Source organism: Drosophila takahashii, chromosome 3L, assembly GCF_030179915.1.
Source record: "Drosophila takahashii strain IR98-3 E-12201 chromosome 3L, DtakHiC1v2, whole genome shotgun sequence".
In the NCBI taxonomy this organism is placed as follows: domain Eukaryota; kingdom Metazoa; phylum Arthropoda; class Insecta; order Diptera; family Drosophilidae; genus Drosophila; species Drosophila takahashii.
In genome coordinates, this window is record NC_091680.1 from 14,484,252 (window position 1) to 14,506,862 (window position 22,611).

At 40.8% G+C, this 22,611-nt stretch overlaps 2 protein-coding genes across 5 annotated transcripts in view; one reads left to right on the forward strand and one right to left on the reverse strand.

Annotated features, from left to right (window-relative positions):
• The window catches only part of jv (javelin), a 34,460-nt gene extending 22,342 nt beyond the window's left edge, over positions 1-12,118 (forward strand). Inside the window, exons 3-8 of one of the 2 annotated variants that reach the window (XM_017155109.3) lie at positions 2,522-3,021; positions 3,547-3,874; positions 4,441-4,497; positions 6,070-9,754; positions 10,181-10,427; positions 10,833-12,118. In XM_017155109.3, coding sequence (XP_017010598.2) covers positions 2,522-3,021; positions 3,547-3,874; positions 4,441-4,497; positions 6,070-9,754; positions 10,181-10,427; positions 10,833-11,791 — 5,776 coding nt within the window. In that variant the 3' untranslated portion in view covers positions 11,792-12,118. The remainder of the gene's footprint in view (positions 1-2,521; positions 3,022-3,546; positions 3,875-4,440; positions 4,498-6,069; positions 9,755-10,180; positions 10,428-10,832) is intronic. The other variant, XM_017155108.3, reaches the window with a different exon arrangement.
• Positions 1-22,611, reverse strand: part of MCU (mitochondrial calcium uniporter) — a 48,246-nt gene that overhangs the window by 21,646 nt on the left and 3,989 nt on the right. For 2 of the 3 annotated variants that reach the window (XM_070214403.1, XM_070214402.1), the window contains 3 exons: positions 13,131-13,245; positions 12,670-12,990; positions 12,528-12,617 (listed from right to left, as the gene is read on the reverse strand). In XM_070214403.1, the coding sequence (XP_070070504.1) occupies positions 12,528-12,617; positions 12,670-12,990; positions 13,131-13,245 (526 nt within the window). The remainder of the gene's footprint in view (positions 1-12,527; positions 12,618-12,669; positions 12,991-13,130; positions 13,246-22,611) is intronic. The other variant, XM_017155113.3, reaches the window with a different exon arrangement.

Below are 22,611 nucleotides of genomic sequence, written 5' to 3' on the forward strand. Positions count from 1 at the left end.
ACGATTTGCAGGCACAGTGTTGACATCCGCCTAATTAACTTTTAAGTGAAATACAAAGAAAGTGCTCTGCAAATTGGTTGAAAACATAGTGAAACGAAAAGAACATTCACATTAACCTTTAGCCACCTAGCATGTGTGTGTTGTGAGTGTGTGTGTTACCCCCTGAAGTAGGCTAGCCAAAAAGCGTAATGAAAACGGCAATAGAGCAGGGCAAATGAGGTCAGTCCAATGCTAAGCAGTTTGGCAGGAGCAGAGCAGAGAGCTCAGCACTTTCTGGCTCTTTATTTTTTATTTTTATGTAAGCTGCTCGGTCCATAAACTCAGGCGCCGCCGCCTGAAAATGTTGGTTGGGAACAAGGACAAACGGCAGGAGAGCCGCCAGGATGGCGCGGCCCGAATCCCCGCACATTTAAACATTAGTTGGCAGCATTTGCAATTGTAATGACTCGCATCTAAAATGCAACCATCCGGTAAAATGTGTTGAGCTGGCTGGCACATCCTTCTCCTCATTCACCTTGCCAAAGGATGCGGCACAGGAGCCGAGACAGCTGCAATTAACACGGAAACTATTGCAGCGGGGTCATGGGGATGTGCTTCTCCACGAGCTCTATGAACTTTGGGCATTGGAAAGCATTTTGTTGGATGCAAATTAGGCGGAGATTAGGGAAAAGTTATCCAAGGCTGGGGCACCAGTAAAGGGTTGTTACTACCCTAGTAATTTCAGTGGGTATGCCATTATAACATTTTTATTTCACTTTGGAACTTTCTAAAATAGTCTAAATTATTATTAAGTTTCGCCATTTCAAAAAGTTCGGAAACTTTTAACATATTATTCGTTTTATAAAAAGTTTTCGAAAGAGCATAAATAAGTATTTAAATTAGAAAAGTTGTTAAAGAAGAGTTGATTTTATAGTTAACTTGAAGTTATAATTTTTTTAATTTTAAAGAAAGTTGATTTTAAGTTTTCTTGCTGTTTTATAAAGTTTTTATACTTTCTAGCTGCATTAAAATACTAAGCAATCTGGATAAAAACGGTATTATTTGAGAATCGTTTTAGATACCAGAAAATTTTAAATAATAATATTTATAAAATGTAATAATTAAAATGAATAAACAGCACTTCTGTTAGAATTCTATAATTACGTATTAAACCAACTTTTACAAAACTTCTTTTTCCCCAATTTAAACAATCGTAAGAATGTCGGGATAACCCATAAAGGCACAGCTTTTCAATTTTCCCTATAATATGGCCTGTGAAGTATCTGCATGAGATGCAGCAGCAATAACTCAAGAACTACGCAGAATTCCCCCAACTGACTAAAAGTATGGCAGCCATTTTTCGCAATCAATCTGCCAATCCGTGGCAGACGTTTTCCATTTACAAATGGCAAATAGCTTTTCGGGCTCTTCCGGCTTTCCAACCGGCGAAACACCAAAGTCACAGTTGGCGCGGTTCTCACGCTTCATTTGGCAGCTCAGGTAGAAAAAAAGCTGCTGGCTAAGCAATTTTCCCCCAATCAGTCAAGGCTGCAGCCACAACTCAACCCAACCACCCACACATCGAATAAAATGGTGGTGGCGAAAGGCAGTAAGCAAATAGTCCTTTGGCTTAAACGCTTCGAAGAGCAAACTTTTCTGTTCTCGCCGTCTCGTAAAATTGTTTGACTTTTATGGCGCAGAGTCTGTGAGTCGTCTGCGTTCAAGTTTCGCCCGAATGAATGATTGCAATGCCAGTCGACGATGGAAAAACTAATGTTTAGTACTCCAGAATCACCATTGGGGCTTAATTTAACTGGCGGACAGGTGGCAATGGCTCATAAAATCGAGTATATTTCTTGTACGTTCGAGCCATCACACTTTTCCAAATGAACTGTATTTTATTGCCTGAGACACACAAAAAACATTGGTCCATAAAACATGTTCTAGAGGAAAAGCTCACCAAATCAGAATTACGAAGAAACAAAACAGAAAATATGCAGGCTTTTTCCTAATTTTCCTTCTATAATAATAAAAACAAAGCCCCAATTTAATCATGTTAATGGTTTTAGGCTGAATACAATAGTTATTTATAGACAAGAATTACAATTAAGCTTGGCTAAATAATATGAATATTAAACACATTCATACGAGCATTTAAAATAATTTATGCACCCAGAAAAAAAAGAACGAAAAAAATCAAGAACATTTTTCATGCTTTGCGAACAATCCGTTCTCCTTTTTTTGTTCTCACATTTTGAACGTTTGTTCTCAAATCTTCCTAATTCAACACCAATATGTTCTAAAAGTGACCCCATTCGTTCAAAGCATTCCAGTAATTCGGTCAAATTTTATGAACAAGCGTTCATGAACTGACAACAAACGGGCTTACGCACTTTTTGACCCCGTTCGGGCTTGAAGTTTGAACGTTTCGAACGGATTTTTTTCTGGGTGTGGCTTCTTGAATTTATAACTTTGTATTCTCTGCATATTAGCGTCCCTGACCTCAAACATTTATTATATTTCACGCATTTATCCTTCGTAGGGGCAAGGATAGCTACAGCTACCAGCACAATTACGTGGATCGGGTGCGTTTAGAGGACACCACCGGCGGAGGAGGAGGAGGATATAGCCACCACCACCAGCAGCACACCGCCCATGATCCGAGGTGTCCGCAGCTGAGGGCCGCTGGCTGGAGACACACGCACAAGTCCGTTTCCCATCTTGACTTGGCCACCAGCTGTCACGATGCAGCTGGATCTGGCTTAGGTCGTCACTCGCAGCAGGCGAACCAGCACCACCATCAGCAGCAGAACCACCACCATCTCCACCACTCCACGCACTCCCACTCGCATCATCCGCACGCCCAGCCCCATTGGACGCAGTGCCAGGTGGGCGTGGCCGGAAGCGGAAACGGGCAGTTGAGGAACGCCCGATCGCTGGACTACACGCAACTCGAGCGGGAGGAGAACGCCTTGGACATCGCCGAGTTCTACTGGCGATTCGATGCGGAAGCTCCGCTAGACCAAGTCGATAGCTACGCGGGTGAGTGGCGGCCTTCGGGTGGACTGGGATCCACTCGGCCATATCGTTTATCGGAATTATTGGACTCGGATATCATAGAGATATTTAAATAGCCGCCGCCTAAGTATTTCAATTGTCTTGCTAATTATCATACAACTTTCATATGACATTGTTGTCTTAATTCAAAATTGTAGGTTTTTTCTACGAATATTTATTTTATTTACAAATATAAATAAATAAAGTGAGGCACATTTATTTGACCTAATAACCCACTTAGCGAAAAACTATTTGCAAATCAAAAGATAGAGTTGTTAATATTAAAAATCAAGCTTTAAGAAAGTCATCAGATAAGTGCTAATCTTGAATCATCAAGGAATTACACGAATGAGTACGACTTTTTGCTCTACATAAACAGTAATATTTTTCTAATTTGGAACTGAAAATATATTATAATATTTATTCTTAAAATAAAGTTAATTTTTAGTTAATTTTATAGACATTGCACATTTAATATTAGTATCCCCTTTCTATTTAATCCCCCTTTAGTACATCCAATAAACGACAATTTCGAGCCTTCGACAGCGACTCCGACGGCTGTAGGAGCAAAGGAAGCCACCACAACCGGCACCACCACAGTCTCCGCCAAGTCAAATGGTGGTGCAACTACCACCGTAAGCACTGCCGCTGCAAACGCCCTGCTCGATATTTTGGGCAGTGAGTCGTGCAGCCTAAGGAGATCGCGCAGCTTGGCCGTAATACGTGAGGAGACGTTTAGCGACCTGCAAATCGGATCGGCAAACAGCAGTCGGCGCCGATCGCAGCTAATACCGCGTGCCCGGCTCGTTAATCGCGGATTTTTCCGTGAATCGCCCCGGTAAGTGACTCAGAAACACTAAACTACACAAGTAATATTTGTACAGAATTACACATTTTTGGGGTACTAAATATTGGTACTATTACAACAAGATTAAATGGGATATATCAAAAAGTTTACATGTGATGTTACGCAAACGTGCCAACCAGTTAGGTAAATAATAGAATTTTACAATGATTTTGTAATCAACTATAACATAAAGTTTTCCGTTAAAATTATTCCAGCAATATTGTTCGAAGGTTACTTTTACTGATTTAAAATCACTGGGTTTTTCCGAATAATCCGTGATTTTTATTTATTTTTCGGGTAATTAAACATTATTTTCCAACGAATATAAAAAATTCTTTGATAAATTCTTTTTTGCTTTTTAAATAGCAAGGCTTAAACTTATAATTTAAAGAACTTTTTAAGCAGAACTGCGAAAGACTATCAAAGCTTTGCTTTGCTCTCGAGTGTTTAAGGCCCGGCCATCACGCATACGCCGCGTAAACACCGGGCTACTCAAACTGGGGTTTCAGTCGCCTCAGTCGTCAGTCGTTGAGCGACGCTCGCCGCAAAATCAACAGGTCTCGGCACAAATTTCAGTTTAAACAATTCAAAAAGCCGCCGGCCAAATTGTTGCGGTCGGTTTGTTGTCGCTGTTTCATTTTCCGTTTGTGCTGGTGGTGGATTCGGTTTTGGTGGCTTTTTCGTGTGGCCTTTTCTTTTTTTTTTGCTGACTCTGACTCTGACGGCCGGTCAGGGTCATTATCCCGAGGTCATTGTTGCATTAAGCTGCGGCTGTCGATTTAACCTAAGCCTGATTGGTGACAACTGCAGAGTCCAAACGGTCAAACGGTTAAGCACGTTACATAAGAACATTTAATTTTTATGAGCCCTTAAAATTTTAGTGTTGAAGTTGGATTTTTTTTTTTGGTTTATCTCGCTTAATTAAAATGGCAAAAGTTTGTTGTTTGTCAATTGTTTAGCCAGCTGATGATGTCTGAAGACTGGGGGAAATGTATGTCAGTGAGCTGGAAAAGCTTTTAGCTACGCGCTCCTCATTCAGCCATTAACACACACGTTATCCTGCGCATTCTGCGAATGACAGCTGCAGTCGCCGTTGCCATGGCTCTCGGAATCGTATCCTTCCTGCTCCGTCGCACTCTGTCCGCTATCGCCGTTTTCTCTCTTTTTTATTTAATTTGCCGCAAATCGTCGCGTCAAGTGGCTGGGTAAACTTTCAACCTCCCCGCTCGAGTGCAATGTGCAACTGAAACGGATCCGGTCCAAAGTGCTGGGCCCACACATCTCAACTTTGACGGGGGGAAAATTGAGGCTTATACTCAGAGAACTCTATTAGAGGGTTTTCAGACCGAGGGACTGATAAGTGAGCTCGTCTTAAATCAATAATAATAATAATTGCCGCAATTTTAGTAAATCTTAAATGAAATTGAATCGTTATTCGACTGAATATTACAAAGGTTGAGAGCAAAGCAATTGTATTTAATTTTTATGAACATTTGAAACCAATATGGAATAATTTATAAACCATTTTAATGTTCTTTATATAATAGAAATCAATGTTAAGGCTTGATGCTTGTTAATTTACAATGGAAATTGGAAACAACAAAGGCAAATACAATATTTAGTTTTAATGATTAATAAAGATGAATTCATATCTAAACCATAAAAACAAATGTGCTGGTATTTTATTTGTTATGTAAATTTAGAAATTTCATTGACTTGAGTTATTTTTCTCTGATTTTTTGAATAAAATCTAAATGATTTATTTTAACCAATGTCAACAATAATTTAAATTGAACTTTTTAATTTATTGCTGCAACATTCTGTTTAGAGGCATACCCCTACCTTCGTCACCGATTTGACACATTTAATTTCATGTTTGCCTCTACAACTCTATCAATCACCTGTCGCAGTTCTCCTTTTTTTTTTTTTTGCTGCAGCTGGCTGCCCATTTGAATGACAAACAAGAACCCACTTTGGCTGCCTGACATTCTCAGTTTGGTTGCTGTTTCTGTTTATTTATCTGATTTTGTGATTTGTGCGAATTGATTGATTGAGACATCACATGACTGAAAGCTTTTGCAATTGAGGGTCTTTGGACGAGGCTGTAGCCATTAGATGTAATTTAGTTATGATAGGTCGAAAGGCAAAACAATGGCATCATTAACGAGCCCATCCTCCCATTTCAGATTGAACGGCAAGTCAGCGAATCAGGCGACCTTGGTGGGTGAGCAGCCAGCGGATCAGGCGGCGGATGACACCCAGAGCACTTGCGATTCGCATCAGCAGCAACAGCAACACTTACAGCAGCAACAGCAACAGCAACATCAACAACAGCAGCAGCAACATCAGCGACATAGCCGCGAATCGCGTGACTTTGATGTCTACTATGATAATCTGAAACGCTTGGACGCCTTGGCTTTGAATTTGAGTGAGCAACTGCATCCTTGGCACAACGACAAGAGCGACTTGGAGAGCTTGAACTCGGATTACTTCAAGAACTCGCTGCACCAGAACTCCAATCATCTGGACCAGCAGCAACCTTCATCCCTGGAATTCGATGCACTCGAACAAGTGGCAGTTAGTTTACTAAAGGAGCGTCCCAGGATTTATCAATCCCGGCGGCAGCAGCAGCAAAGGAATCTCCATCACTGCCTGCAACGTCACCTGCAGGATACAGGAGGGGAATCCTGTCCGGAACACAGTCAAAGTAGTGTTTTCCCCGAGACAACCACCAGTAATTCGGATGATCAAACCGATAGTCCTTCGCTTTCGGAACAGGAATACGATTTAACGCACATCGAGGAGATTTACCATCAGGGTAATCAAGTGGAGGAGAGTTACGAGCTGATTAGCCTTACGACCACCACAAGGACACGTTTCGAGAGCAGTGAGGAGGGTGAACAGGAGGAGGAGGAAGAAGAAGGGGAAACCGGAGAGGAGGCTGTGGAAAGTCTGAACACGCCCACAGAACCCCAAACCAGCGATAGTGATAGCACCTTACGGGAAAGAAACCCCAAGGATCAGTTGGACAAGCTGATAGCCTACGATTCGGTTTATCTCTCCTCGGAAGACAGTTCAGATTGCACTTTAATCGGCGAAAGTTGCGAGTCCTTCGAGCAGAGAACTTTCACCAGCTGCGGGGAAAGTGGCGAGTTGGAAACACGCAGTTTACTACACATTTCCATTGAGGATACCGTCTACGAACCACAAGCGAAGCATAAGAAGGGTTTGAATCAGGAAGAACAACCTGCTTCCCTGCTAACGGCACAGATCTTCACACAGGTCCTGAAAGTAGAACATACACCCAAACCCAAGATCCTGGCAGCAGTGGAAAAACGCAAACTCAAGCAGGAGGAAGTCAAGCAGCAGCAGCAACCGCCGGAACTGAAACGCCAGGCCACCGACTCCTTTGTCCTCGTCACTGCCAATCCCAAATCCAATCTCACAGAGAATCAATACCACAGTCTGCCGGATGTTAACATCGGAGTAAGTCTGAAGGTCTGCGAGAATATAGACAAGGAGCTGCGATCGTCGTACAACCAACAGAGGCAGCAGCAACGCAAGGAGGCCAAAAAGGAGCAGCAGGTGGTCACTCGGGCGGAGACCTACGATTCCATTAGACGCTTCGGAAGGGCCCATCAAAAGGCCAGGCAGAGGGAGTACCAGGAGAGGGAAAGGGAACGCGAAAGGGAAGTGGCTCTACAGGATAAGGAAAAGGAAAGGGAAAAGCCAAAGATAAACAAGGAATTTTTCGCACAGGAGCGGCAAATTGAAGTGAAGGAAACGTCAAAGACCCGAGAGTTAATCAAGGAAAAAGAGCAAGTTACAAAGGAGCAGGAGCAGGAGGAGCAAGAGGACGAAGAGGAACCACTGCCACCACCGCCGCCACCTTTGACCGAGGAATCTCAACCGGAAGATTCCACAGCGGAAGCGGAAGAGGAGGACAATCTCTCCGTATCCATTGCACAACCGGAACAACCCAAGGAAGCGCCCAGCGTCATTGAGGTGGCCAATTTCAGCCGGCTAATCGAGCGTCGTGCTCAGGAAATCCGCGAGCGACAGGAGCAAATTAAGCCATCATCGTCCTCCTCCTTTCACATCATCGTCACCGACGCCCAGAACAATATCATCCAAAAGGAGGCCATTCAGGAGAACCGAAAGAGCGAGGAAACCAGCCAGAGGATTAATCCAAACCAGCCGAAAACAAATTCAAATTCAAACTCAAACTCAAACGCAAACACAAACTCATCTTGTAATCCCATTCAACGTCCTCTGCGCCGCTCGGCGAGTTCTTCGAGTGGCAAACCGCTGGAACATCGCATCCTCAGCTCGGGTGCTCCAATTTACAAGGCTCGACCTGTCAAGGTTCTGCCCTCCTCCTCCTCCGGCAGCTGCGATTCGAGGGGCAAAATGTCACGACCCCAGATACTGCATGTTGTGGATGGCCGTGGCAAGGGAGACACCTCCCTGCGCAGGAGGAGCAGTGCCAGGAGCATAGCGAGCACAATTAGCTCGGCTGGCGGTGAGGTGGCCAATGAGTATCTGCAGAAAGTGGATGCAGTGCGCTGCTATTGGAACAAGCTGGCGGGCAATGAACCAGAAACACTAAAAACAGACCAGCCAGCAAAGGAAACCCAGCCAGGCATTCACTTCCAGTTGGGCGGAGAGACCACGACCACAATACATTGTACGGATAAATCCCCGCCGGTTGGCAATGATTTCTGCAGCATGATGCCGCATCCCTCGATTGAAATTGTTGAGCTCGGCGAGGGTGCCCAGAAAGCCACCATTGTAAAGGCGGCCCCCGAACAGGATGATGATGATCCCGATGAGGATCAGGATCAGTTCGATCACATAAGGTACAAAGTTCTAAAGTCGCAACAGTTGATACGAAATAACTTTCTCTCTACGAGAAACAAAAAGGAGGCCCAGTTCGATGGTTTGATACAGTATCTCCAAGAATACAGTTTCCAAGAGCTACTGAGCAATAATAATGTGGTGATTGTAGAACCGGTGAGGACCAAGATTGAAAGACCTCTGCAGGTGGGGATCAGCAACACTGCATCGACTGTTCCTCCGCCGAAACCGCCAAGAGTGGTGAATGCCTCGGGTTCTCAACCACGAAAAACACGGCAAAGAGCTCCCGGAGGAGCTGCTGCCAAAAGGCATTTCTTCTACCAACCTGTGAGGGTTAATAGAGAGCTCTACGAGGATGAGCTACCAGATCCCGATACAGTGCGCAATGTTCGTCGCTTCTTCGAGCAGAATGTCCTACCAACTCCTGGCCAGGGATTACTAGTGCAATCCCAGCAAAAGTTTGGTGGCTCCGCCTGTCAGCTAAGTCCCAAGTCCCGCAGGGCTAGGGGCTACCGATACCTGACCATCGACACGAGCTACGGCGGATCAGCTGGCGAGGAGCAGCCCAAGGGAATGGAGCTGCTGGAGGAGCACAAGGCCAAGCACTGGGACAATGCCAGCCTGTCGAGTGGAATTTCCAGCGGTGATTTAAGTTCCCCCTGCGGGGAGTATCACCACCATCATCATCATCATCAGGAATCACCGGTGATGGCCTGCAAGGATGTTCATGTTCAGGACGTTGTTCGGCGGCACAATAGCAATGCTGCCAATGCCAAGGCTCGAGCCAAGTTCGCCAGCCGACGCACCTGGTGCATGGGATCGGGAGGAACTGGTGGCCCTGCAGGAGTGGGAGCAAATGAGTCCCTTTATCGGCAAATTTATGAAAATAATTTGGGGAATGCAGAGCAGCAGGAGAATGGCGAGCATCTGGAGGAGGAGGAGGACGACGAACAGGATGACCAGTACGAGGACGATGTGGAGCAGGATATGTGCGAGAATTATTACGTCAGCAATGTGAGTACACAGAAAGAAACGAAAGTATTGGAAAAAATAATTAAGAATTGTTTTTTTAATAATACAAATCATACTTTAAATACTTTTTTAATTATTTAAATTTTTAATTTATTTTATTGTCTTTATTTAACTTAATAATTTTTGGTTCGTAATTCATAAAAAGTGATTTGAATTTTAAATTCTATATAATAGAGATAATAATAATTTTGTATTAGATGGGACAAAAGCTAATTAATCTTCTTTCAATGAAGGCATTCCATTGTCAACATGAATTTTTCCTACTTTTGACTTGGTTGCGTAAGCCTAATCTTTTTTTTTTTTTGTATCTGTATAGCCTTTGGGGCGCGGCCCTTTTGCGTGTGGCTTTATGGACCATTAGCCTTTGATGGGAACCCGTCGACTAATCTTTTCCTCTTTCCTTTACAGGACGTGCTGGCCAAGATAAGGGAGTGCGGCTCAACTGTCACCTACTACGGAGGACGGGTTCTGGACAAGACCGCAACCGGCAACGCAGTTCCGCCCACAAAAACCACTCAGCCAATGACGGGGAGTGGAGCCCGCTCCCGAATTCGGCAAATAGAGGCCTGCAATGTATGCCTGCCGAGCGAGAGATGCGAGCATCGATTGCAAACCAAACAATCGGCAGCAGAACAGCAGCAGGACTCGTATCAAGGTGGGTGAATCGAATCTTCCTTGTCATGTCCCAAAATCATGCTCATAATTGGTTGTACATGGAGAAAAATAATAATGCCAAGAAAGAATGGCCTTTAAAATCCAAAATTAAAATTCCCTATTTTAATAGAATTCTTGGTTTATATTTAAATTTGTTTATTAAAATTTTTAAATGCTTAAACATTTAATGATTAATATGCGAATTTAAAAGTACTTAAAAATAGAAGCAAAGAGCTACTTAAAATATTATCTTTAAACTTTCCTTACATCTTTTAATGAACAAAACTTTTGTTTACAACGTAAATATTTTAATAACTTTATCCCCGTACACGAATGACGAGCATAAAACCCCCGACAATGACAGCATAAAACTGATATGATTCTGGTTTTTCTTTCACTGTGGCAGGCATCAAATTTAAGCTGGTCAAGTCCAACAGCTGCAGCAGTCGCCTGGAGTTGGCCGGAACCGGAGATGAAGATGAGGTCAGTGCCGATAGCGAGGTTGTTCGAAAAATGGTTCATCACTTCGAGGCGAATAGGACGACGGCGAGTGCGAGCAATGATGTCCAACTGACCATCAACAGTCAGAGTCAGATAACGTCGACGAAGGAGCCGCAGGAGATGGGGATGGAGGATGAGGCATCGCGACGCCAAGTGACAGTAAATAATCACATCAATGTGCTCGGAGGGAACAATGGGCCCCAGGAGCTCGAGAGGGCTGAAAACTTTAATGGTCAGCCGGAGAATGGTTATGGCGCCGTGGAGTGTATGTTGCCCACATACGAAAGTCAGGCCATGAACATTCGCCTCGATGTGCCGGAGCATAAGAACATCCTGCAATCTGCTACTTCTGCTGCCAACAAAGTTTGTCGCAATAAAAACGTTGACTTGGCCTACACGCTGGTTAAGACAACGACAAATACTCCCAAGGGCAAGCCGCCCATCGAAGCTCCGCGCCAGAAAATTGGAAAGCAACAACAAACGCGAGAAGTGGAGAAGGAGGAAAATGGCAAAATAAATGCCGTGACAAAGACTGTCAAGCTGACGAAGGCCGCCAGCACAGCACAAATCATAGTGCCCGTGGATATTCACAGTCAGGCCTCGATAGTTGCAACCGTGGCTCCCATTCCCGAGCGTCGATTAAGCAATGCCAGCAGTAGTAACTCTGTGGTGGACAAGTCTGTGGTTCGGCACTACGTGGCCAATGATAAGAGCATCTATGAGCGTCGCAAATACGACGAGATAGAGTTCGAGGAGTTTGAGGTCTACGATCCCAGCAAGGAACCACCACCTCAAGTGGAGGAGGGTGCCGAAAAAATACCCACAGATGCGGAGCTCTACGACAGTCTTGATGACAAAATGTAATCCATAATTTAATTAGAGCTTGAAACATCTTAATGTCGGAAATATCGATATTTTTCAAGCTCTATAAATAATGCTCAAAAAAACTTCAAACAGCAACAACGATTTCTTGGGGTTTTGGGTTAGAGCTTAAATCAAAAACACATCTCTTAGTTAACCATATTGGTAGCCTAATTAGCTTTACAGGTAAAGCCAAAAGATTATACCATAAACACTATCCAAAGTATGACGCATATACCTATATATTATTTAAATTTAATTTGCAAACAACATTTGTTCACCTGTACATTATAAATTGATGCTTAAATAAATATGCAATTTATTTAACGAGCCGTGACAGCTGTCGACTAATTATTTATTATGCATTTCGTTTACAGAAGCCAAGGGGCAGCCCGCACTATTTCATTACTAAAACTATCTATCACCTTTTGAAATGCAGATAAATGAGAGACCACGACGGCCACTAATTGGCCAAACTAATCTGTAATTAATCGATTATTTATAGACTTTTGCAATTTAGAGCAAACACTTAATGGCGATAATAAAGTGATTAGAAAGGGGAGAGGCGTTTCGTCGCCTAATCAATTTCGTTTTAAACAATCAGACTATGCATTTGGTAATGTTTGCCAATTAAGACGTTATTGACAAAGCCATGATACAATAATTTTGGCTGTTGTTAATTAATTAAAATTCTTATTAAATTTGTATCTACGTTGTCAGTTAATTTATTATATCTTACCGTCATGCCTTTTCATTTTTGTTTTCTTCCTATTTAGTAATTGTTTATTCTTTCTTTTTCTTGTTTTTTTCTTGAGTGGAGAAAGATTACCTTAGGAGAGAGATATCTTTAAAATCAGTCATCCCCTTAATGACAAACTTACATAATTCCCTTTTAGTAGGTATTCTCTTTTGGTTTAAACATGTTCGTTTCCTTTTTCTCAAATTGTTTGTCTTGCTAACTTCTTTACACTTTATATTTTTCACTTGTTGTAACGCCTTAAATCGTTTAATTCTTATTATCAAATTGGAAGTTCTGTTAAGTTCTTGCTCCCTATAAGGATTAGCAGCTTCGACAGACGGTAAAAACTTTTTACACTTTGGATCCCTTCTCTTAACTACATGATGATTGGATTTCGATTCCTTTTCTTTCGCTTTACCCTCATCTTCTGCTCGCTCATCCACATGTTGACTTGAACTGTGACCTACGATGGGAATGATTGATAAGCTTGCATTTTGCACCCTCCCACAAAGTTGTCAAATCCGATCAGTTATCCGCATTAAAGGAAAATATTTACAAAATATCTTCAAGGTAAATATCTCCCCCAAATTCCCACTCACTCACCTCCCGTCGCTGGGTTTTTATGCTTGTCCGACTTTTTGCCACCGCTCGTCTCATCATCCTCCGCCGTGGATGCGAAGCTTCTGTGCTGCTGAAGCTCATGACCTGGCCGTAAGTGCTGAAGGGAAAAAGAGAAGAGAATATTTGCAAATTAACATTAATGACTCCATTTCGCATTATTGATTGTGGTTTAAATTGCCCATAGATCTTGCTACTGGCAAAAAGCGCTCAGTGGCAAGATAATGCATACGTATAAAGGTAAATTATAAGCCTACGCCATTCTAAAGTATAACGATAACATCACCGTGCTTGTGGGAGTGATTGTAAGGGAGTGTTTCTTAGGGTGAACCCGATTTTAATTTTAAACTAAAATATAACAGGAATTGCATAGATTCTACGTTATGATTTATGATTGAAAAAACAATATATAAATATACTATTTTGAAATATATTTCAACAAATAATGTAAAATAAGATAAATAGATTTATTCTTATCAAAATGACACAGTAACATGGGCTTTAACAAAATTTGTAATTTATTTACAAAATAACGATATAAAATTAGTTATTTAAAACTATATTTATGCACACATTGCGTATGAGTAATAATATTTGAAATAATGCTCATACGCATTGTTTCTCTGTTAAAAACTTCTCACTATAACATTTCCCTTGGGAACTCGAGAGCTTTAAAGTTCATCCTAGTTTACTTAGTAAATTCGTCTATATATTCAGTAGCTCCCACTTCTTTTCACATTTTAGACTGGCATTCTTTGCATGTTTCAGCGCTAACTAATTAAGTTAAAATGCTCCCTAGTGAAATCACGTGCTCCCCATAACGAACGACGAAAACGACAACGAGAACTGGCACTCAAAACAAAAAAAAAAACACAAAAAAGAGAAGAGGAAATGAAGGAATGGAAAATGGGATGCGTAAATACAGTTATTGTTAGGGCCACATGGATGTGGCTTTAACCCACAACCCGGTCTCTGGTCTCCGTCTGCCACTTTTCTTTTACAACTTTTTTGTATTCGTTTCCTTCTGCCGGTAACGTTGCGTATGAGTAATCACACACACGCACACACAAACACTCGGGGGAGGACACAAATGGGTAAAGGAAATCGAAACCGTAACCGTTTACCTTGTCATTTTACCAACAAAACAAGTCAGGTCGTTTGGGAGGATTTCAAAGTTGAGAAATTGTCATCATAACACTTTGAACAGAAAACCACGTAGGAACTAGAAACACTTTTAATAAAAATATTAGTTCTAAGCATTCTATTTCTGAAAGCTAAACTTAAAAATTCATAAAAATAATTCTGCCACAATAATAACACATTTATAAAACAGAAAATGGCAGAGAGATTATTAAAAGAAATTTGAAAATTATATTATAAATTATGAACTTATAAAAAGTTTTTATATAACCATGTATCTCCTTTTATTTATTTAATGCTTGCTAGTAAAAAGTACAACATGGCAAACTAAACTGTCCCAAAGGTAATCGTAAAAAGTCCCTTAAATGTTACAAAATAAATTCAGCAACAAATCCCATAAATTAAACTTAGATTCAAAGTGACATTAAAAATCCATTCCGACAGTTCCATTTCCTTTAGTTATTCAAACTCACAACACAGAAATATATCCAAAACCACCCTCGCAGTTTAAGCTCGAGCTTGAAAATATAAAATAACATTGCATAATTTTTGGTGCAGCTGTCAAAATGGGAGCATAAAGATATATGCATACGTTTTGGACCCCGAATTGGAGAATTGCGGCATTTCTCATATGGTATGCACGTGTTGTGCGCCGATTTCAACTTTTACTGATTGGATTTCACGCTTGGCTCCAATCAGGCGCTTCAATAATTCAGGCCCTTCGAACGGCGGGGCGTTTGAAAAATGTAGCGAAATCAAATGTTTCCCACGAGTAATTGAAATTTAAATGGCAAATAAATTCCCCAGGACACGCCCACGCAGTCCATAGATCAAATTTTGTTAGCCTGCCTTTCCGCAGAAACTTTGCTGATTTGTTGCCGCGCATTATTGATGGACTTTCTTGTTGGCCAAATGACAATGCTATGGAACATTTCTGACAGTTGGTCAGTGAGTTTCTTCCACAAATCGCGTCTAGATGCTGAGACACTGGGGCAGACCGGAGGGCAAAAGCAAAAGTTATGACCCCCGACGAGCTGTCAGCCGGCAAACATTAGGCGGCACATAAATTTAACAAGCTCCGACAGCCCCAAAAAGAAATCCCAGTTCCAGCCGGATAGTATGCCACTTTTTTCTTATGGTGGCAAAACTTTTTACGATCATCCGAATAAATTGAAATCGCAGCTCAGCTTAGCTCAGCTTTTCCCTGAGATGAAAATGAAAATGTAATTTTATAAATTACACCTGCTGTTTTTCCGGGGAAAATGATAACCTAAAACTTGTGACCGCAACTCGAGGCAAATCATTCAAGTTAATTTGTTTCGTTGGAGCAGCTTTAAAAGGTGAAGGGACAGATGTATGCAAACATCCAACATCCTTGGCCTCTGCGTGCGACATGTTGCGGCAATTGTCTCTTAATGAGCCCGACAATGTGACCACGTGCGGCGCCCTGATGGAAAAACAAGGCAGCCAGGACGAAAAGGCTCTCAGAATAGGGGAAAAACAAGTGGAGGCCCGGGCCCATAACAATAAACAAAGGCGAGCCGAGTGACTGTCTCTCTCCGGGTTCCTCAAATCTTTTTCGTCTGGAAAACACCGAAAAAGCCAAAACAAAAATGCCTTCCAACATTAGAGATAAAAATAAAATTACAGTGGTTCGTGTAATTTGCATAACATTTTCATTTCTCACTGGATACTGAGGAGCGCCCTTAAATTTATTCAAATTGTTTTTCTTTTTCATATTTTAAAGCAAGCTAAACCGCCAAATTTAAGTGAATTGAAATTAAATTTTAAGAGGCTTTAAGTTATCCTTATTTTTTTAGGCAACTTTATTTCATTTGCAACTCAATAAAAATTTTTGAAAAATCTGGAAGATGAAAATAAATATACACAGCATCTTGAAATTAGCATATCAATTTAATTTATCTGAATCTTTTGAATGATTTAAATTGCTTTGCATATTTGAAGACATTGTGGCCCCATTTAGAGAGTATAAAAACTTTGTGAAACTTCCCAGCGAATTTCTAAATTGATTGAAATTAAATTTTAAGGAAAGTTGCCGCTGGTTCAGGAAGTCATGCAAGCTAGAAAGTTGTGAGACAGGCGAAACCCTAGACAACCACTCGCCTTTCAGCCCTTTGTTCTTCGCCAACAAAGTCGCGTGTCAAGTGCTGCATTCCTGGGCTTCTGGCCAAGAATAACATGCCGCCGAGCATATTGTTCTTCAGGCGTTTGATTGTCTCTGAATGAGCTCGTTAAGTCGGGCCAAATGGAATAATGAATCCCCATCAAAGCAATTTGTCGAACCGGTTGAAATGCAATTGAAGTTTCGCTTTCGCGCACAGATATTTTTTATAGCCCGTAAAAAGGAGAATCCTCCTCCTGCAGGGCAATTTATTATTTAGAAATTGAGGCTGCCGGCAATGAATCATAAAAAATAATACGAGTGAACAAATCGCCGAGAAAATGAGATTAGTGAAAGGACATATCCAAGGATCCAAGGCGAGGACAATCTGAAGCTCAAGGAAAATCCCCGTAACATCTTAACAGCAACTTAAGCCACGTCGATAAATTTCTATAAATATATTAAAAGGAAAGGCAGAGAGAGAGAGAGCTAATAAATTAGACACATGTTCACAGCAGGCAGGGGAATTTTTCGTAGGTTTTTGTTTTTTTCATTGCCGCTTTCTTCAGAGTGAATAGATTTGCCAGAAAAGATTTTCTGCAAGTAAATATTTAGCTGAGAAAAAACAGAGAAAAATAGATAAACAAGTTGGGGAGCACAAACACACAAATACGCAGAAACAGACATTGACTATCAAAAATCATCAGATACAGAGAGCGCAAAATTAAAAAGAGACAAGCTAGACAGACTAAAATTAGTGTGCGCGCCACACACACAACGTGATAAATATACGCACATCCTATAGATACGAAGATACACACCGCTGAAATGGAAATAGAATTCTATCATTTCTCATGAAAGAGTGCAAAACGCTGCCAGAAATTTGTCGCAGCCCTCATAATTCACAGATAGCCACAGAAAATTTGGTAAAAGCGGACATATGCTAAACTGTCCAACGAATGTGGCTGTAAAAAACATACAGAAAAATAAATGTGGCTGACAAAAGCAAAGTTTTCCCTATTTACCCAAACATTTCTTGAATGCCTGCTTGTTTAGGCCTTTTTATCTGAAGTTTACTCCTCCCACACTCTCCCTTTTAAGAGTTGGCTAAAAGTGAGTTTTATATCCCCATTTGTAAGCGTTTTACTCCAGTTTAAATGCATGCCGTGGGAGTTGCTGGGGGATTTCTAGTTAAATTCATTTAAATTGCGTATACGTAATATTACGAGTGGCCTCCGGGTCTGTTTGTTTATTCAGCCAATTTTGTTAATGGAAATTTGCCAGAAGAAAACAAATGAATTGCACTTCGTTCATTGATTCGATTACAAGGGAGTTAGGTAAATGTTGTAACTAGAGGAGGAAAGTACATGTCACTCGCAGGCAGTTAATTAATAATGCGAAGGGTAATACAAAATTCCAGTTAATTAAGCTTTAATTGTAATTGCAAAAGGTAATAAGGGTGAGTGGAAAAATCCCACAAGGATTACACAGTCATACATTGGCACCCTCGTACCTTTATTCACCCCTTCGTGGCTGCCCAAGCGAATTTCAATTACAGATATTCCATATTCATAGAGTCTGTGGAATGCCCGCCCCAGGTGATGGACTGCCATCAGTAAATAATGCACATGAAAAAGCCGAATGTACACGGCCCAAAGTGGCAAAGAATGTGGAAAAAGCTGAAACAAATTGAGCCACTAAAAGCTCGGGCCATTCAATACAAAGCTTAAATGTAACAGGAAACCATAAACTTGTGGGTTTAAGCACATAACCGGGCATCCAGGAATCATCAGGATCCAAGGAGGCCAGAGAAAGCATAAAAACAGACTCAGTAATTGCATTACTCACTCAAAATAATGGCTCATTAACCCGCAGGCCAATGTACAAGAAATAGGACCTGCTCGGCTTTAATTAGCAACTAGGATATTCAAGATGGAGTTGGCTAACAAAAATGCAGGAGAAAAACGTGCTCGTCTGGCAAAAAAATAATATTTTCTTGCATATAAAACTGTATGCTTCTCCTCTTGTGGGTTGAAGGAAAATCCAGCTGCCAGCTGCCAAGGAAAACGAAAAGCCGCTCCAAAAAAAATATGTTCCTTCAAAGCACCCTTCACACTTTCCAACCAAAGGGTGTGTGTGTGTTTTCTTTGGAAAGCATCTTGGCCATGTGCATGAGCTATTTCCAGGACACGACCTTGCGCGGGTAATTTTCATTTTAATTTTAATACAATTAACACTCACAAAAGGCGATAAAATAGGTCTCAGTGAAAAAGGGCAGGCCCCTCGGGCCACGCCCCAATGCTTATCAGAAAGGACCCGAGAAGGCCACATCCCATTCTAATTAGTAGGCGACAAAAAAGCGCCAACAAAAACCCAACCGCATGTTGAGTGCTCCATTTAGCAAAACCGCATGAAAACAAAATTATGCAGTCCCTTTTTTATGGCTAAAATATACTAGAAAGGCGACAACAGAAAAAAAAACTGGAATTTTACAAGGACTATGCTGCGAGTCCCTTTTTTAATGGACAGCCAATGAGATATTTACGCTGTAAATTGGTATTAAAAATACAAAGCTAGTCGTAAATATTTAATATTCTTTGTGTTAATAAACATGGAACACTTTACGTGGTGTAAATTTTTAAAATATTAAAAAGAAACTATTTCAAAAATGTTAAATATTAAAAAAAATAATCTTTTTACTACACATAAATTTAAAACTTGTATTTATTTGATTAATAGAGCACATCAATAAACTTCAAAATATTATTAGGTATTATGTAACATATTATTAACATTTTATTTTATGTAAATCAACATAAAAATTTAAAAAAAAAAAGTTTTTATGGACATGTACTAAGCATAAACCTTACACAAAAGCAACAGATTTACACAATTTAAGAACATAAGTGCCAGTATGTCGTATTTGTTTTTTAAATCCCTACTTGCCAACCGTATGACAAACTTAAGTGGATATTATGAAAACCCTTACCGAGAGTAGGACAACGAAAATAAATTTATGTAGCTCATTTTTGAGGCAAACTCTCGCTTCGCCTGTGGAGCGCAACGAAAATTTGCATATAATAGGAGCAGTTGTGCCTCGAAAACCCGGGGAAGATACACCAACAACAGCTGACACTCGACTCCTTCAGTCGAGGAACTTGGGAACCTGGGACCAAAACTCACCCGCAGAGCCTGCGATGCGGCCTGAATTAATAACGAACCTTTTATGCGGTTCACTCTGGGTCCGGCTGCCTATTCCCGCCTTTGTTTGGGCTTTAAATTGTCTAGAATTTATTCAAAGATTGTGGCACAGCGATAGAGTTCTGCAAGTGGCTAACGCCACAAATATTTGCTAAATAAATTAGCAGCCACTTGGCTCTGTTTGCCCATCCCGAACGCATTTGGTAGTCAATACATTGAATTAAAATCAGTGCACAAACAAAAGTACCCGAGTGGCTTTCCGCAGAATTATGCTGACAACATTGAAATATTTTATGGCGCAGGTCAATCGCAATCGGGGGAATCTCCCCCTGAATGCTGTTTAAATTGAATTGGGTTGATTTTATAAATTGAACAAATAATTTATTTAAGCTGATTCGGGGTCGCGTGGCCTCGTCAAGTGAATTATGTATTAAAAATTGAGCATTTTTATATAAAGTACACACTCTCATTGAGACTGTGAGTGCTGATAAGTGGTATCAAAAAAGCGCCACAAATTGATAAGCAACATTGGGTAAATGTTCATGGGATTCTCCCCTGGCGCTTACAGTTTAACCTGCACTGCAAATACTTAGTTTCGGAGATTGGATTACAAGTGCCCGGCGAAAGGGGGAGAAATGTAGATACAGAGAGGGCTTTTGGCCACTTGTATCTATTAGATACACATGCAACCCAGCTCGGTGCAGAGTCATTAGATAAACATCAAAGCGAACATTGAAACCGACAAGTTGCGGGATTCGAGGGCAAATAGGGTGGGGATTTTATATGGGTGGTTCTACACATATGTGGGGCTCATATATAGGGTTGTTCGGCAGTTGGCGCCCTTGTCGACAGCAGAAGTCAAGTGCAGGAGCAACGGGCAAAGCACGCAAAGGCTAAGTTGGCAGAAGTTATATTACCATAGCTACCAGTTTGGGCCAGGGGCCAAGATAAACATAAATATGAATACACTCGAATTAATTATAACTTTCCCTGTTTATTACAATTACAATTTAAAGAAAGGTTCAGTTTATGTAAATAGAGATTTAATTAAAAATAATTTTAGCTTTTTTATAGAACATATTAAATGTCTATTTTATTAACATTACGTTTTTCCGGACGCCTTTATGTAAATTGCGCTCCCCTCTGCGATTCTCATAAATGCTACCTTAGGTATGGAGCTCTTTAGCCCTAACTTTTTAATTCCCTTTAAAGCTCCCTTTTTTTATTCTCTCATGCAAGTTTAAGCAATTGAATTAATTTTTAATTTTTATATTCATTTTGCACCGCAATAAAAATTCAGTAAATTTAAATTTAGTATTATAAATGTAACACAATTCCATCGAAAATTTTTTTCCCTAAAGTCCTTAAGGCATAATTTTCGTAAAGTGTAAGTTTATTGTTTGGCGTAAAGATATTCACTCTGTTAGCTATTTGCTGGTTGAATAATATTACGACCAAGTTATGCTGGCAATTTCGGAGGCATAACTTTAAGTTCTGCTGATGAAGCGACAGCGACAGCTCTAATGAGGTCTCGCTAGTTTGTGACATCAGCCGAGCACCCGCCTCCGTCGGTTTACGATAGCATTAATTACGCGTATAATCCTCGCTCGTCCTCTTCCCCGAATATCCTCTCAAATACTACGTACTGCATATATATGCATGCAAATATTTTTGCAACGTCTGGTGGGGAAATTTGCTTTTCGGTTTTCCCTGATAGCTGAGCAAAGATTTTGCAACACTGATAAATGTGCGAAAACGTGCACAAGTTTGCAAGAAAAAGCCCTGGAGAGAAGAATAATATAGGGGGTGAGTGGGTGTTAGGCGAAAAGCCGTTCCTATAATATGCAGATTTTCTGCGGCTTGACTGTTTGTGTACGGGTTAAGTCGAATGTTTTTAGGCGACTTTAAGGTAAGAGCCGCAGAAACTTGCTGATCAAACAATAGTTGATAGTATTTAAGAAGGAGATTAGCGAAAGTCAAGAAATAACTGCTGATAAGTTAAGTGCTTTACTGTGCTCTGACAGCCGGCAAAAAAAACTTGGTATAAGTTTGGCCTTGTACGGAATTAGCAGGAAAAGCTTGCGAAAAAGGTTAAGCGAGTCTAAGATAGATTTAAAAAAACTTTAGTCCTAAAGAGCTCTTCACCTGAGGTAGTGTTTATGAGAATCGCAAAGGAGAGCGCCGCTATATCAATGCGCCCTAAAAAATCACCAGTAGGAAAGTAAAATGTTTATTGTATGGACAAATTAAATAAAATACTTTAAATGTGAAAATTGAACTTTAACTCAGTCTCTAATAAAATGCTAATTAAGAATATTAAGCCGATTTGGCAATCGCGTCTTAAATTGCAATCAAGGTTGTTCACTTCTAATTGAAAAGTTGAAATTCAAAGTTGATTTCAGGTTTTTCATTTCGATGCTGATATTACACTTTTCTTTTAGTGAAAAACCTCCAAAAGCTAAGCTAGAAACGTTGAAAAGTGTGCAGGAAAAGTGGGAAGAACTTGCAGAGTCAAAAATTGAATTTTAAGTATCATTTACTAAGCCTGATTTAATGAGCAGATTTGGTAAAAAGTCCCATTTTGTGGCTTACGACCACCGCACGACTTTAAGCCCTGGCTTTAAGCTGCTGACCTTTGGCTGCATTATGTGCAACCTGTGCAGGTTTGCTTTGGATATGATGAATTCCATTTGCATAAGTACCGCGTTGTTTTCGTTTTGCCAGACCATCGGGTTTTATGGATGCGTTCTGTGTTTGTGCACACACATTGGCACTCAGAGATGCACAAATAAAGCCGGTTCCAAAGCCTGAATCATGGCACTCGTGTATTTAATCAAATATCAATTGATCGCCCATCGCAACGAGTTGTTTCAGTCGGAAAATAATTGTTCACCGGCAGAGAAAATTCCCGGTTACATACAATTGTGGTTAAAATAATAAGGTTTGAAAAGGTTTAGTATCAACAGTTTATTGACCGCAATAACTGAATATAGAACTGATTTT